The 16,655-nt window shown below is 39.5% G+C and overlaps 1 protein-coding gene across 3 annotated transcripts in view; it reads right to left on the reverse strand.

Moving 5' to 3' along the window:
- Window positions 1-16,655, reverse strand: part of SRGAP1 (SLIT-ROBO Rho GTPase activating protein 1) — a 298,264-nt gene that overhangs the window by 34,187 nt on the left and 247,422 nt on the right. For 2 of the 3 annotated variants that reach the window (XM_069584748.1, XM_069584750.1), the window contains exons 11-15: window positions 15,429-15,456; window positions 10,965-11,067; window positions 7,301-7,361; window positions 7,072-7,149; window positions 4,787-4,921 (exon numbers count right to left, since the gene is read on the reverse strand). In XM_069584748.1, the coding sequence (XP_069440849.1) occupies window positions 4,787-4,921; window positions 7,072-7,149; window positions 7,301-7,361; window positions 10,965-11,067; window positions 15,429-15,456 (405 nt within the window). Of the gene's footprint in view, window positions 1-4,786; window positions 4,922-7,071; window positions 7,150-7,300; window positions 7,362-10,421; window positions 10,456-10,964; window positions 11,068-15,428; window positions 15,457-16,655 lie in introns of all 3 variants that reach the window. The other variant, XM_069584751.1, reaches the window with a different exon arrangement.

The following is a 16,655-nucleotide window of genomic DNA, read 5'->3' on the forward strand; positions in this document are numbered from 1 at the left end:
TGTGTGGGTATGATCTGGAGCAGTCACAAAACCATTCACAAAGTGGTTTTAAAACAAACAAACAAAAAAACCCTTGGGTGAGAAATGGAGACGCTAGCAAGTTTATTTCAAATTTAGTTTGCCTGTGATGTCTTTATCCAGATAAGTAATTTTGGGAATGAACAGTGCACATTGGGGAAAAAAAAAGAGAGAATGCGAAGACAAATTTTCTTTTACTACATTTGCAAGCTTCCAGAGAATATGGTATTTAGAGGCATATGAATAGCACAATAACTCACCCCTCCACACACAATCTTTCCAGAAACAATTCAAAAATAGGTAAGCAAAAGGTAGCAGGTGTTCCAGAGACTTATCTAAACTCTTAGAAAAGATGAAAAGGGAAAAACTCTTAGAATAAAAGATGAAAAGGGAAGTTTTTCTATACAAATATCACATGAAATTAGCTTAATAGAGAAAATAAAATCCAATTAAGGCGATCCTAGAAGATGACATGGACAACAGCAATCAATCTCCATGAGACCTCTCTCCACTAAAATTCCTAAGTCTTTTGCTTCTATTGCAAACTTAGACTGAATTTATTTGTGAATAAATATCTTATCTCTTCTAGTATATTTTAAACCTCCTGAATACAAAAGTCAAGTCTTTGAATCCTGAGAACGTTTTGCAACACTGTAGGCAATAATCATCAAAAGTCTGTAATATTAATGGAAGGATATAATAATGAATGACATACCATGTTCAAATAATTTATTGAAAATCCAGGAAAAATACAGGTATATCATGGTCACATTGGTAAGAGAAAATGCTTGCCTAAAGATAAATCAATAATAACCAGGAATCCCCTTTTAAATAGATTAGAAGAAATGGAAGAAATGGGGTTGCTACACATGGTGCCATTAAGTGTTTTTGAAAAACATTCCATTCTGCAAAATTATGCACTAAAAATAACAGGACTTATGGGGAAACCACTGCACAACATCTAAGAATCTGTAACTAGAGAACTAACAAAAACATTAACAACACTACTTAAATTACTGGCATAGTTAAATCTACTGGTGTGTGCACCTAGCAACCGTAGCAGCCTTAGTCGCCAGGGGCTCCCGCTTCTTTGAGATGTTGGTCCTGTGGGTATTCATTGCCAATAGAGACTATTTTCATACAAATTAGCCCAAGGGTTATTAATCCATTTTTCATTAATCCATTGTTTAAATACAGGGGGAAATGTCTTTGCAGCTTCTTTATGCGCCCCTGTAGCATTTTATGTAAGGCATTATTTGCAATAAAAGATATTTCTGCAGACTTTCCATTTTTTTCCTTTATGATCCTATTATTTTGCTTCACATCTGCTTGTAAGAAAGCTTGTCTTTGATTGTAACACATTTACTGTCTTGGGAAAAATCATGCCGGAACCAACACAATGTCTGGGTTAAACTAACATCATTTCTAAATGCTTGTGAAATAATTATAGCAAAGAAACACATGTTTTGAACAGGTAAGACTGGTAAATGGCTAACCCAGGTATTGGCCTATGTGACCTGAGTTTGCAGTAGGAGTAGCTGTGACATCTGTAAACATGTCAACATATACTGCACTATATGTTGTGAGCAACATATACTGAGGCTCATTGTGTGCCAGGCATGATGCTAGAAACACTTAGTACGGATTGTCTACTTTTGCTTCACACAGACTCTATGAAGTAGATGAAGAAATATATATTTTAAAAGATTAAATATTGATCTCTGCCCAAGGTTACAAAGCTGCTAAGCGGTGAAGCTAGGATTTGAATCTAGATCTTTCTGCCTCCAAGGCTTCAGCTTTTCATAATCATAATGAAATAGTATTTCTCATTCAACGAAAGTGTGATGTGAATCTGCAATAGTAACTGACAATGGAGCCCAGTAGTCTTTACCCAGCTGGTATGTGTAAACATAAATGTGGATGATCTATGTATCTAGAAAACCACTGAACATTAGAGAGTGCTTATAATTTTTTGCAGATATAAACTTTCTGGCTAGGCTGGTGAGGAAAATCTTTGCACATGGCCAAAGGGGAATTCCAGAAGTGTGACAGCGTCTTCTCAGTTCTTTCCAGCTGGGTCAGAAGCTGCTGTGATGACTCAAGCTACGTGAGGGTCATGGAATGGACACACAGGCGCACTTCTGAATTCCACACAAGCATCAGACTGTACAGGGTGGGGGTGAAGGTAATTATGATCGGGGAATTCCTACTCAATGAGATCTAGGACTTTAGGCATGCTTGCCAACAAAATGATTTTGGGGGAAGGGACCTCCCTGTTAGTCTAGTGGTTAAGAATCTGCCTTCCAATGCAGGGGACACTGGTTTGACCCCTGGTCAGGGAATTGAGAAGGAAATGGCAACCCACTCCAGTGTTCTTGCCTGGAGAATCCCAGGGATGGGGGAGCCTGGTGGGCGGCCATCTATGGGGTCACACAGAGTTGGACACGACTGAAGTGACTTAGCAGCAGCAGCAGCAGCAGCAGCAGCAGCAGCAGCAGCAGCAGCAGCAGCAGCAGCAGCAGCAGCAGCAGGGAATTGAGATCTCAAATGCCTCGGAGTAAGAAAGTCAACACTCCATAACTAAAGAGTCCATGTGCCACGACCACAGGGCCCATGTGCTCTGGAGTTCGTGTACCATAACTAGAGAACCTGTGGACCACAACTAGAGGGAGAGAGCCATGCTTTGCAACAAAGAGCCTGCACACTACAATAAAAGATCCCATAAGCCACAACTAAGACCTGACACAGTCAAAAATATAAACGAATATTTAAAAATGATTTTGGTGGAATGTTGACTCCTAATTTAAATTCTATTTAACTATGCATTATGCACTCATCATATGTCTGGCATTAACTATGGCCAAGTGTTTGGGCTACAGAACGTAATAATCCATCAAGACCTCACACGCCCGTGGAGCTAAATGTAGGCACTGCCTTGAACAGATTCCATGCCAGGCACTCTTCTTGGCATTTCATATGTATCAACTCATTTCATTCTTACAACCCTATGATATATAGACTGATGTTCTCCTGATTTTATAGATGATGAAACTAAGGTACAGAGAGGTTAAAAAACTTGCTGGTGAGCAATGTGGACCTAGATATGGACCTAGGCTGTTAGAGTCTAGAACCTATGCTCTTAGCCTCTTCCTACTAGCCTTCTTCCTCTTACTAGTTCTTCCTCTTCTTACTAGCCTCTTCTCTAGTAGAGGGAGACAGAGAGTGGTTAAAAAATTGTAATGTGGGGCTTTAAGAAAAATTACAGACAGAGGTACACAATGGAACATTAGTAGAGGAGAAAGTGACTAATGCTGCCTCAGGTGCTAGGGTGGATGGCAGTTTGGGAGGAGTGCCAGTTCAGCACATCCTTCCCTGTGGATGTCAAATGGCCATGAGGGACAGCAGATATAGCAGCACCAGCAAAGGCATGGAGGTGGGAAATGGTCCAGCAACTCTGCAGGTTGCTATCATTGAAACCAAGTCAGTTGAGCAGGTGGCAGGAGATGAGTGCACAAAAGGAGAGAGATCAGATGGAGGAAGAAATCTATACTATGAACTGGCCATACCAAGGAGTCTGTTTTCAGGTGGAAAACAATGAAACAGATTCTAAATGGGCGGGGGGAGAGGTGGGAGGTGGTGACGGTAACATAAAACTCAATTTGCCCTTCTGAACCTAGGCTTTTGACTCCAACAGCTTGGGTCCAAATCCTAGGTCCACCTTGCTCAAAGAAAGTTCTTTAACCTCTCCGCACCTCAGTTTCATCACCTATAAAATCAGGAGAACATCAATCCATCAATCTCAGGGCCGTGAGAATGAAATAAGTTCATACATGTAAAGTGCCAAGAGGAGTGTCTGGCATGAAGCAAAAGGAAAAAGGAAAGAGGGCAAAACGTAGGAGGAGGATCTCCCAGTGAGAAACCAAAGCACTGGCGACAGGAAAGGGGAAGCCAGGGTGAGTGGAGAGATTTTCTGAGGTCCCTCGGACTTGCTGATCCAGGTGGGTAGTGGGGGAGATGGGGGAGGAGGTTTGTTCATTAGAGTAAAGCCTGATTCTCACAAAAGCCCTCACTGTGTAATTTAGGTTAGTTCAACAGCCTTGCGTAGGAACGTGGACTTAAAGGGACACTGAGTTTACAGACACATGGGATGTGGCTCATTCCCAGTATTATTATTTTCACCTTCTTCCCTATAGTGTCAAGAGCCCCCTACCACCTGAAGAAAAAGCAATGCTTTGCTCTGCTGATTATGGGTTTCAGAATACATCATACATGCTCCCAGAGCCACTCTGCCTATTAGCTGGGGATGCCCACTGACAGATAATTACCACCTACTGTTCCTGCACTGGAATAATGATCATTTATCTCCTTTCACCTTTTTTTCCCAAGTAACAAAGATGGTGGAAAAGACCACAAGCCAAAAGCCAAAAAACAGTTAACATTTCCATGCTTACAGCTTCCACCTTGCCTGCAGTGAGTTGGCATCTGTTTCTCTGTTCTGTCCCAGCTACTAAGTGGGAAGCTCTTGGGCTCTGTGGAACCTGGGTAATGTTCAGGAGCAAAGCCCACTCAGCGAAGGGCGAGGCCGCAGCTGGGTGGATGAGTCACGCTGGATCCAAGACAAGTGGTCTCAGAAATTCGGTGGTGATAGGGTAATGGATGGGGAGGAAGATACAGGGCTGCTGCTTTTTCCAGGAATTGGTTAGTCAAATAATGCTGGTGGGGAAAGAATTGAGGAAAAAACAAACAAACAATAACATAGCCCACTTACTGACACAAGAAATCAGATCATTAAATCTTTCCTTAGGAAAGAGGGGGTTTTCCAGCCCACGGAAGTAGAGCTTTAGAACGCCAGCAACTGAGTTAATATCACGGTTACTCTGGTCATCAGCCAAAGGGTTTTCACCTAAAAAAAAAAAAACCAACAAATTAGTTACATGCACATTGCTTCTCTTTTTATTTCTGAACAAAAATATGTTTCTATACTCACACACATTTCTATATATACATGTATCTTTTAATTACATGCTACTAAAAGATTACACGCTACTAAAATTAAAATAATTGGCTTAGATATTCTACCCCATGATTAACCTAAAAATAGTTGGCCAAAATAAAGCTTTTTTTATATCATATGCTACCAAATAATCCCTTACAAATTACCTAAAAACTTAAAATAAAATAGTGTGGGATTTATAATTGGACCCAACTTTTTTTTTTAAAAGCTAAAATCTGTAATCTTAGTTTGACATGAATTCAAACACTACATTCTCTGTCTTGTATCCTACTGGGGAAAAAGAAACAACATAGGTCTGTCTGGCTACGCTGTATGGATCAGGAAAATTTATCAGAAATATTATAGGACTCAACTAATTGTGAATACCTACATTAAATACCATTACATAAGTGTTTCTCAAAGTGAATGGTGGTGTTCATAGCACATTTGAAAGTTGACTTCAGCAGTAGGAGATTTTGAAATCAGACAGGAATTTGAAAACGTACCCTTAACAGTACCAAAGAACGTGTATAAAAGTGGGAAATTTATATATCACAAACATGAAATTACATTATTCTTTATGGTGGGTGCTTTTAAATTATTAGGTGACTGACCTGACAAGTCCACGTTCCTGAGAACTAAACTGAAATAGAATTCTTAAGAAGTCCAACATCATGTGCGACCTTACATCAAGCTCCTTTTTTTATTCATAGGTCTGCTCTTCTCAAGTTCACAAAAGTTGTACACCGCATTTTAACTTTTCTTTGCCCCTTGGGGCAGTTTATTTTCAGGGACTTGTGGTTCCTTTTTCTCTGCTTCTAGGGCAGGAAATCACTGAACATGAATTCACCAAAACAATTTTTTTTTTTTTTCCCACCGTGAGAAAGCCTCACCCAAAGAGATCACAAACAAACAACAAATACCAGGGGATTGTCCAGGGAAAAGTAGGAAAACCATTTCTGCCTACAATGGCACAGGAACCTGATGCTTTACTATATTTCAATTTATCTTGAATACGGTCCATGTAAGTGACTTGGATACTTAGCTCTTGAGGGTAGACTCCTCTGCTCTATACATCATATCACTCAGAGGATTTGGAAGAGGGAAAACAATCTGGCTCCAAGTTGACCTCTTCAACCACGGTTTCAAACTTGGCTTTGTACCAAGTCTGAGTCAGGACAAATGGGACCAAGAGAGGTGGCCCTGTCTCCAAGCCATGATGTCCCTCCCTCTGCATCCTTGGCTTGACTTTCAGGCAAGGGCAGGAAGGTGCAGATGTATCCAAAAGTAGACATAAGACAAATCATTTCAATAGGAGAGCATCATGAGCTAAGAACCACCACTTAAGAGTCAAGCATGTTCATGGCTTATATCTATTTCTCACACCAATCCTAGAATTTTGCAGATGAGGAAACTGAGGCCAAAGTAAGAGATTAGTCACTTGACCCAAATCACACAATCAGTGACTGCAGGAGTGTGACTTGATTCTGGGTCTGCCTGATACTCATCATAATGTGCTAATGAACAGTTTAGGAGGACTTATTTGACAGTCAGTTGGGATCAAGAAAAAGGCACCATTGGGAACGCATGTAAGAATTAAAGATTTTAAAATTAAAAAAAAAAAAAAAGAATAAGGCACCAACTAAGGTCACAGGGAAGGAGTCTGGAGATGGCAATAACAGGAAGGAGAGTTCCTGATAAAGGGAGTAGACATGAAGCTTGGATGAGTCACCTCAAACACCTGCTATGCAGACCACAGGTGTTCTTGCTACTTTTCTAGAACCCTTTCATGAGCCACCTTTGACAGTGTGCTGAGGATTACCAATGCTGGTCCTAAACCAAGGATACAAAACTCATATGCTTTTCTAGACTTGATAACAAAGCCTTATGATTTTGGCTTCATTTCTCAGCTATTCTAAATAGATTCTTAATTCAACATCCAAAAAGAAATAAATGCAGAGAAAGGTTTTAAAGACATATAGGATGAGTATGCCATTTTTCTCTACAGAAAATGATGACTTTTTAACAAAGTTTGCTTATAGGTACAGACGTGCAATTACCTCTCTCAAATGAGTTTTTAATATCATTGACTTCCACCTGGGAACCAGACACTCTGAAAATCCCCTGATGCTGAAGACCTAAAGATAATAGAAGGGAAAGAGCATGAGAGAGTCCATCACATCCTCCAGGTCCCCCTTTTTCCAACCATAAGTACTAAAAGGAAAGACGCATTTACTGTAAGACTCCTAGTAATTGTTTAAGGTAAGAATACTGCAGTTTAGGGCTTACCATAGAGATTTATGAACCGAATACAGCTTTCCACAATGAGGGGGATGATCTGTCCTGAGTCCTGGGTCAAGAGATGGAAACCAGTTAACAGCAGAGCAGAGGGACAAATCACACATAACATTTAAGCTTACAGTTGAAGGAATGCATTTCATTCATTTAGATGATCATTTCCAAACACACTCCCTCTAAAATATTCTTCAAGGGCCAAATATAAAATTATATACGACCAAAGGTATATTTCAGTTCTGAGGCAAACCAAAGTAAATACGTTGAAGGCAATTCTGTTTCAACTCACTCTGATATGCCTAAGGATGTCATAGCTAATTCACCTTTTCTATTTGCATGTAGGCTCACATACTAAAATGAATTATGTAAATCACTTATATTTAAAAAGGTTACTTACACAAGTAATTAATCTAATGGACCTAAAAAGAGCTCAGTATATTCTAACCGTAGCATCTTAGGACTAACTGACTTTACTAGTCAACAAACACAACCGTTCAGCCATCTCAGGATCCTCTCTGTAGCACCCCCGAGAATCCACCATCTAGATGATGACAGTTATAAAGGGTTTATGTGTTGCCAAATGCATAATACGAGAATTGCTTTATAGCTGCTCATAATGTGTCGTGTATTTATTTAGTTTGCATCAGATCTGACTTACCCGCTAAAGACTTCATTGTTATTTTTTCATGTTTTAAGGATGCAGAAAAAAAAACGGCACCAATGTGCACCCCATTAGATCTTGTTTTCTTAGAAGGAACATTTCTTGGCCTTCTTTCTCTACATCTTGTAATATAGCATCACACTCTACTGAACAAATGTGAATTCTGCAAATGTATTAAGACATGTGTAGGATGACAAATGAGATGAAGGAGCTGCTGAGGTCACAGTTAAATATGTGTCAATGCCATGCACTCCATGTAGTTAGAGAAGGTTACTGGCTACGGAGTTATTTTTCATCTACTTTTCAGACTCTGCTCTTTCAGGAATTAGAGCTTTGAAGGAAGTATGAAGGTTTCAAATGATTAGCTGAAATTAGGTCCTAATTCATGGGGAATGTCATTCTGCAACACAAGAAGAGTTTGGTTGCCTCAATATGTTAGAACTATTAAGAATCCACTAACCTTTCCAATTAAGAAACAGTGGAAGGAGTGGGAATAGATTGTAGGCCAGCAATCTAACTTTTTACTGTTCCTAGAATGGGTAGCATACTTCTTGAGGGAGAGTTTCATGTTCAGTTTTAAGACAATATAAACAGTGTATAAACCAGTTAATGGTTCAATTACTGCTGGAGCCTGCATTAAGTTTCTCTAATTAGGCACTTTGTTTCAGGAGCATAAACTTTATTAATTTCTTAAAGAAGATCCTGAAGAATAAAAATGCTTTTTTAATGTGAACTAGTTGGCTCAAGAATGGCCATATTATTTTATCAAAACTTACTGACTATGAGAGGGGATTTTTCTTTAGGATACAAGTTTATTTCAGGCGATGTAACCTTTATATGAACAATTCCTGTAATACTTTAATCTAGAAGAGCAACAAATATTTAAATGTAAATGATGAAAGGAGGCTATTAGTTGGCAACCTGGCTGAACTTAGTATTAAAACAAAAAGGGAAACCAAGAATAAAAGGTTATTAAAAGAAAAATGTTTGCACTAAGAAAGTTCTAAATAGAAATGTCTTAGGTTTTCATATTATTTTAAAAACATTTTCATCTTTACTCAGCTAATTAGCTAATCCTTCAGCTATCATTAGTATTTCATTTCATATAATGAATTTTGGAGTCAAGAAATAATGAATGTGCATGTTTTAATTTAATTTCATGGACACCAGATGCTTTGGTAGAGAATTTTTTACAGGAAGTGAAGCAATGGGCTATGCTCCACTGACCATTCAAACAAATCCCTTTGGGTCTCAGTTTCCCCATGGGAAATAGAGGAAAAATAGTTTTTCCTTTGTTGTGTTACAGTGATATTGTGGGGTTCTCAACTGACTGAGCACTCTTCAGAAGTGTAGAGATCACGATACCTGCTGCTTCACTGCTAGGACCAAAGATTCTTTAACACTGTCTGGAACGAAGAGGAGCTTACAGAAGTTAATTTTCCATGCTAAGTGGTTTGTTCCTCCTTTCACGCCTAAATTTGGTTTCCTTTAACTATTATTAATGAAAAATCTTTCAAAAACTTAACATGTGCCTTTGTATGATCTTCAGCAGTCATTCTTATACCGTGTTATCAAGTACAATGGAATTGTACAGCTGCCTCTACGAGCTGTTCTATATTCTTCTCTCTGCCAGGCCATCCGCTGCACATCTCAGCGCTTTCATTTCATCGTTCCCTTCTCTCCGTCTAATTTGCTCCTGTTTGTAAGCCCTGGGCTGGGAAACCAGATAATCAAATTTGACAATAATTTTATATTAAATTAGAGCCAATAAGGCTCTTCTGGGTTTAAGGCTAATAGCAACAGACTCGTGATTGCTCTTTAGGTTGTCCAGTGGCTTTCACTCAGTTCCAGGGTTAGGATTCATTTTTAAAGATTGCCAGAGGCTTTAAATTTCTTCATGTATGTATGTTTGTATGTGTCTATCTATCCATACACATGCACACACACATATTTTGTAATCATTAGTGTACATATTCAATAAAAGATCGGTCTTTAAAGAAAGTAAGACACCGTAACATATCATTAAGGGAAATCATCAATGATGTAGTTTCCTATATAAGTTCAGTCTTTGGAAACACTGCCTCCTAGGTTGTTCTCCTCTTTTTTGTATAATTTACATGAGGGTCCAATATCCAGTATTAAATGTGCACCTGGTATTTAATATTGACTCTCTTATCAAACATATACAAAATTTGGTATATTTGACAAATACATAATGTAAAACCTAAGCATTTATCCAGTTTTACTAGAGGACTACTCCCCTTAAAATCAGTGTTTGATTTCTATAATTCTTTCCTCAGTAAAACCTATTTATAAACCGGTCTAATTTCCAACTGCAAACACTTTTCTTTTAAAGACCTTAAAAAATCCAGTTAAAGCCAAGCATGACTGTGATTTGAAAATGGTATCAAGAGTGAAAGAGGCTGTGCCCGCGACTTCCCTCGAGCACAGTACCTGGTGTCTTGCGTGTGAATTCCTTCGTCCTCGGCTAGAAGCATTATCAGAAATTCAGGGTGAAAAAGAAGACAGAGTAAACACAGCAGAGATCCAGATACAGACCACAGGGCCTTACAATTTGTCCAATATAATGAATTCCTCAAGTCATGGGAAATCAAAACTTGCTGTGCTTCAAAGCTAGCCTAACAATGGACTTTCAAGGTATATTTTGTGCCGTCTCATTTGCATGAGTAGAACTTAAGCATTTTATCAGGTAGCTCTTTTCCTTTTTGTACAAATTATGGCTTTTTTTTTTTTTTTTAAGAAGAGGACTTTCTCTTTTGCCAGTATAATAATACCCACGTTTATTCCCTCTTCTGAAGGCACTCAAACCAAACAGTCTTTCCTCTCTGACTTCAGGAAATATTATATTGATTTTCTGGGAAAGCAAAGAGCCCCAGGACAGACTTGGACATAATGACCTGCCTCCTTTTATGAGAGGCTGAGACCATTATAGTAAGAAGCGTGGAGATCAGCCACCCAGATGGCTGGTGCCAGTACCTTGATGAATGTTTCCAAATCCCCATTAAACAACTTAGCATTATACTGTGAGCGGGGTCTGGACTTCCTGTGTTTCTGGGGCTTAGGGGGAACATTTGGAGGCCTAAGGGAGGGAATATAATTACTGAGCATGGCAGAAATCAAACAACAAATGAAACACCCATAGGTCACATCAAAATTACAAGACACAGGAATTCTTGTGTTCCTTCCCCACCCCCACTCCCACCCATGGAGGAAAACAGTCCTTTCCCTTTCCCATTCATTTACTTTGACTTATGCATCAAAACCTATACCAGCTATTTAGTCACAGTATTCTTTTCTTGTAACTGACATTTGTTTGTTTGTTTTAAAAATGGTAAGCATCACCAAATGAAACTGCAAGCTCTTTGGCCAAGCATTATAAACCAACACCTGTGTTATTCGACTTGTAAGTCACACAAAAAACACAACATGTCATAAAAATGAAGACTCTGAAAGATCCCAATATGATAAATTAAATGTAATATTTGTACTTACAATGTAATTCTTCAAGGCAAATAACATTGTATCTATTTGATATCCCTCAGGTAGTTACTAGGATTTTATTTTATGTAAAAGAAGCTATTAATGGGTCACAAGTGAAAAATAAGAGTTTTGTTTCAAAGCTACTTCTAGGGGCAGTGGGTCCAGGCTCACAAGAATTATCATTTCTTTAAAAGAAACTAGTTCATCACCTAACTATCTGGAGAGAATTATGATGCACCTGTTTATTCTGTTCTGAACTCTCTCCATCCCCAGTCTACTTGCTGTGATGGACAAGTCAGTCTCTCTGGCATAGGCACATCCAGGGTACCATGTACAATATTTAGAAATCATGCATCATCTTGCTTTGTAACTGGAAAGAGGGAAACTTCTGCCCTCTCCCTTTAGAACAAAGAGAACCAGGATCACATGACTCAACTTCTACAACTCTCTTGCAAGGAATACATGGAAGAAGAGACTGAAGACCTTTCTCTGGACATTCCGATTTGAACTCCTTACTTAGAAGGCAGATATGAGGTGACATGGGCTTCCCTGGTGGCTCAGATGGTAAAGAATCCTCCTGCAATGCAGGAGACCTGGTTTCGATCCCTGTGTTGAGAAGATCTCCTGGAGAAGGGAATGGCAACCCACTCCAGTATTTCTGCCTGGAGAATTCCATGGACAGAGGAGACTGGTGGGCTACAGTCCATGGGATCGCAGAGTCGGACACAACTGAGTGACTAACACTTTCACTTTCATGAGGGTATATACCACACTTGGAAATCAGGTAAAGCCCCTTATTAAGCAGCAAACTGTCTAGGAAGAACTTCCTTTTCAGTTCATTAAAGTTCAAAAAGACCAGTTTAAAAACAAAGGCCCAAGAGTTTATGTGGAAGCCTGGCTACCTTCCTAAGATATCACTACAGCCACTGGGATAGCCAGGGGAACAAACTTGCTGATACTGCCTTCCACAGCCAAATCTTAAGACTTTCCAACAGGTGGGCTCATATGACTGATGGAGTGTACAGCAAGCAATGCCTGAAGCTCCATGGTGCTTGAGAGGCTGAAAGGAGCCTTTGCAAGTGTCTAGAAACAAATATGGAAAATTCCTCCAAGTAGAAAGTCATAAACTACCACTGCTGAAATTTCTGAAACTTCGTTTATATACTGAATTCTGTGCCATTCACTGAAGAAAGGATCTGGTAGGTATAAACAAACAAAACAACTGCCCACCAATGAATTTAACCATATGTGCTTGACTTCATCCACTCTTTTCCTTATTTTAGAAGTATTTTAAAATGCATAGCTGATTTTTATTCAAGTATGGTAAGGCCAACAGATCAGAAGACAACTGTCATTAGAAAGATTGTTTCTTACTCATAGTTCCCAAGAGGCGAGGGCATGCTACTGCATGGGGGTGAGGGGCACATGGGGAAATAGCAGTCAGGAGGAAGAAACAGTGAGGGAAAATGTGAGCCTTTGCTGTGGTTCCCATGGGAAGGAACACGCAAGGCAGGGTAAGGAGGTTTAAGACTGGCTAGTCCGTCAATGCAAGATCAAACCAGTCCATCCTAAAGGAAATCAACCCTGAATATTCACTGGAAGGACTGATGCTGAAGCTTAAGCTCCAATACTGTGGCCACTTGATGTGAAGAGCCAACTCACTGGAAAAGACCCTAGTACTGGGAAAGACTGAGGGCAGGAGGAGAAGCGGGGGGACAGAGGATGAGATGACTGGATGGCATCATCGATTCAATGGATACGGTCTGAGCAAATTCCATAAAATAGTGAAGGCCAGGGAAGCCTGATGTATTGTAGTCCATGGGGTCACAAAGAGCCAGATACAACTGACTGACTGAATGACAAGTCCTTGAATACTTTTGGTGGGCTCTGGGGGATGGGAGCTGTCCCTAGTTGTCTGGCAACTGGCCTTCGGGTGACTGGGGAAGGTAAGTAGCGGCCCTACGTATAAAGGCTTGAAAAAGGAGGTGGTTGAGGGTATGGGCTCTGGACTGGTTGCTTTATATATAAAAGGCACACTCGTAAGAAAGCCCTTTACTATCTCTAGGAACTGACTAACCGTTAGAGGGACAGTCCCTCCAGGGTCAGCAAGGCCCCAGGAAGACAAAGCATCAAATACAGAAACTAGAAAAATGTGGTTATTATGACAAGGTCCAATAGAACTTCACATCTGGTGCTATCTGGAGCAGCTGAGGAAGCTAAGGGAATAGGAACACAAGCTCATTCTGTTTGGTTACTTATTTGTGGGACAAGCAAATACTGCAGCTGTAGGCAAAGCCCTGGAGAATTATTCCCACATTGCTAGAGATGCAGAGTACCTCTGGCTGAGGCTAAGAGAGGAATGTCTCGAGTCGTCTACCAAAAGTCTGAAAAGTGCCTCTCCTGATGAATCTAAAGTATGAAGCAAATATGAAAAGCTGTGAGAGGGACCTGAGGTTAGAATAAACTGAGAGCTCATCAAGGTACTTCCCATGGCGGAGCTGGCTTGGCAGGCAGACTGGTGTACCGATGGTTCTGGCTCTACTATGTACACGCCAGGTGGACGCCAGACTCCACGTTCATTCAACATTCAAATCGTGTGACTTGTTCTGGTCCTGTCCCTGCCACACAATTTCTGGATAATCTGGCTTTCCATGTAAGATGCCCATGTGGATGAGAGGAAGTACCAGTCAGAAGGATGTGAACATGAAGTCTGCTGTGGTGGTTTAGTTGCTAAGTTGTGTCCAACTCTTGCAACTCCATGGATTGTAGCCTGCCAGGCTCCTCTATCCATGGTTTTCTCCAGGCAAGAATACTGGAGTGGGTTACCATTTCCTTCTCCAGAGGGTCTTCCAGTCTGCTGGGCAATTATATTAATAGCAGTCATTGAGAATTTACATATTTGAACTTCTGCCTTTAAAAAGATCTTTTAAAAGGGTACCTAATATGAATTATAATTTATAAACAGGTAAAAGAGTTGATACGTACAGGAGACATTAACTGTGACACAACTGATATATAACCATGCAGGAGTAATATGCCTCTTTGTTACTGACATAGGGAAGAAAAACTAGTATTTTCATAAAGTTTAGGTAAGTCAGTAGCTATGTCTTTCTGGTTGGTTCACCAAGATATAAGAGGGGTTTCCTTTTGAATAAACTACCTAGCAAGAACATCACAGAATCTGAAAATCAACTTGACCATTACCACAACTGACATACCAGTGTTCTAAATGCCTCCTACCTCAAAGAGAACTCAACTTTAAAGGTGCAATGTCTTGTTATGTCAATTAGGATAATTTCTGGCTATTGCACAAATGTTGGCAGAGAAAAAGAAAAGTTGCCATAAACTTTCCCAAACCCAAATCAGAATCTGCGTCCAAAAAGGCTTCTCCTTCTCAGCAGAAGCTTCAAAAGCTTTCTAAGAATTTATAAAAGGGGGGAAAAAAGGAAGAACAAAAGGAAGTGCAATACTGTACTAGGCATTAAAAGTTAAAATTTTAAAGCAAACCGAACAGGGACTGAGCTAAAATCCAAGAATATTCAACATAGCTCTAGTTTTTATGACATACAGAAGCAAGAAGTAACTAGCCAGACACTGTACATATGCACATAATATTGCTTGTTAACTAAATTACCAAAAGTCTTCCCGACTCTTTTTAGAAATTTAAAGTTCTTTGGATTAGATAAATCAAACCCATTCAATTTCTATCCTTTTTTTTTTTTTTTTAAACTGACACTACTCATTAAAGAGCTTTACAGTTCCAGTGGGAAACCCTCAGATCTGCCAGGGCAACTCTGGTTTCATGAGAACCCCAAACACTTCCTGTTACTGTCTTGTCAAGCCCAAACTATCTTCCAAGTTCATTAACAAAATATGTTCATTCTTGCAACATTTAATTGGTTGCTGGTTGAAAGAGAGAAGAGAGTGAGACACAATGAATATGTTAAAATATTTTCCTACCTTGTAGTCATATATTCAGCTCTATGACCTGCAGGAAAGAAAAAAAAAAAGTCAACTGAATGGAATCAGTGGAATGCATTGGGTAATCTTTTATATCATCTGTCCCTTGATTTATGATGCTGAGTTTATAATAACTCACACATTTTACGGTGGACAGCACGAAGACAGCATATACAGATAGACAAAAAATTCAAAGTAAGTATTTCATGAAATCTATACATAAAAAATAAATTCCATAGATTAAAGAAATGTTTCACTTGGCAGTCTGAGGCAGGGAGCTTTATTTTTTATTATTATTTTTTAAACAAGAAATAGCTGCTTGATCTTAACTGTAAGTTCAAAGATGAAATACAAATAAAACACAACCAAGATTTCAACATTAGTTATTCCCTCTGTCTTGACTGATAACTGTGAGAGAGAAGCAGGGGGTCAGGTAGGGTTAGGAGAACTCAATTTGTTTTAAATTGGTGTTCTTTCGAGAATATGAAATCAGGCAGAGAAGTTGTACTCTACAATCAGAAATGACATTTGCAGATATTAAAGTACAAGGATCTTAAATTATGCTACATTATACCAACTAGTAAGCTAAAAGCCTTTCACAGAATTCCCTGTCATTCAAAACATGAGGTTCTTATACATTCAGGCTTCTTGGTTTGTTTTAAGCAGCTCTCTTTTTGTGGTGCTCTAATAATTTGAGCTAATTTCAAGTCTGAATGCGTCTATGGTGGCTGTCTGCTCTTTCTTATATTTAGGGTGGAGTAGTGGGAAGGGGTGTGGGAGAGTTGAACCATTCAACTGGTTTGTTTGCAAAATGATGATATGGTCCTGAAAATGCTTGAAAATACAGCTGGCAGAGAAGTGTCATGTTGCAGCACCAACAGGTGAGACCAGCCCATCAGATCACAATGCAATGATTCAGGCTTGTAGGGCAAGGCCAATACAACAATGGTAGAGAGTGCTGGCTAGCTGGGAACTGTGAATGAATACTCCCAGGCTGCAACAGAATCTTTTACCCTACCATCTGCTTTTGAATAACAAGTAACATAAAGTATTTGGTTAATATCTATTTATTAAATAGGAGGCACCAGTTCATATCAGAGCAAACCTTTCTCAACACAGATGCAGGCTACTGTAAATCTTGGTAGAATCTATCCTTGGCCAAGACTTGGGGTTGGGGAGTGGGAAAGGGAGATGAATCTGATTTTTTCCTCCACTACGCAGTTCCTT

Source organism: Ovis canadensis, chromosome 3, assembly GCF_042477335.2.
Source record: "Ovis canadensis isolate MfBH-ARS-UI-01 breed Bighorn chromosome 3, ARS-UI_OviCan_v2, whole genome shotgun sequence".
Classification (NCBI taxonomy): Eukaryota; Metazoa; Chordata; class Mammalia; order Artiodactyla; family Bovidae; genus Ovis; species Ovis canadensis.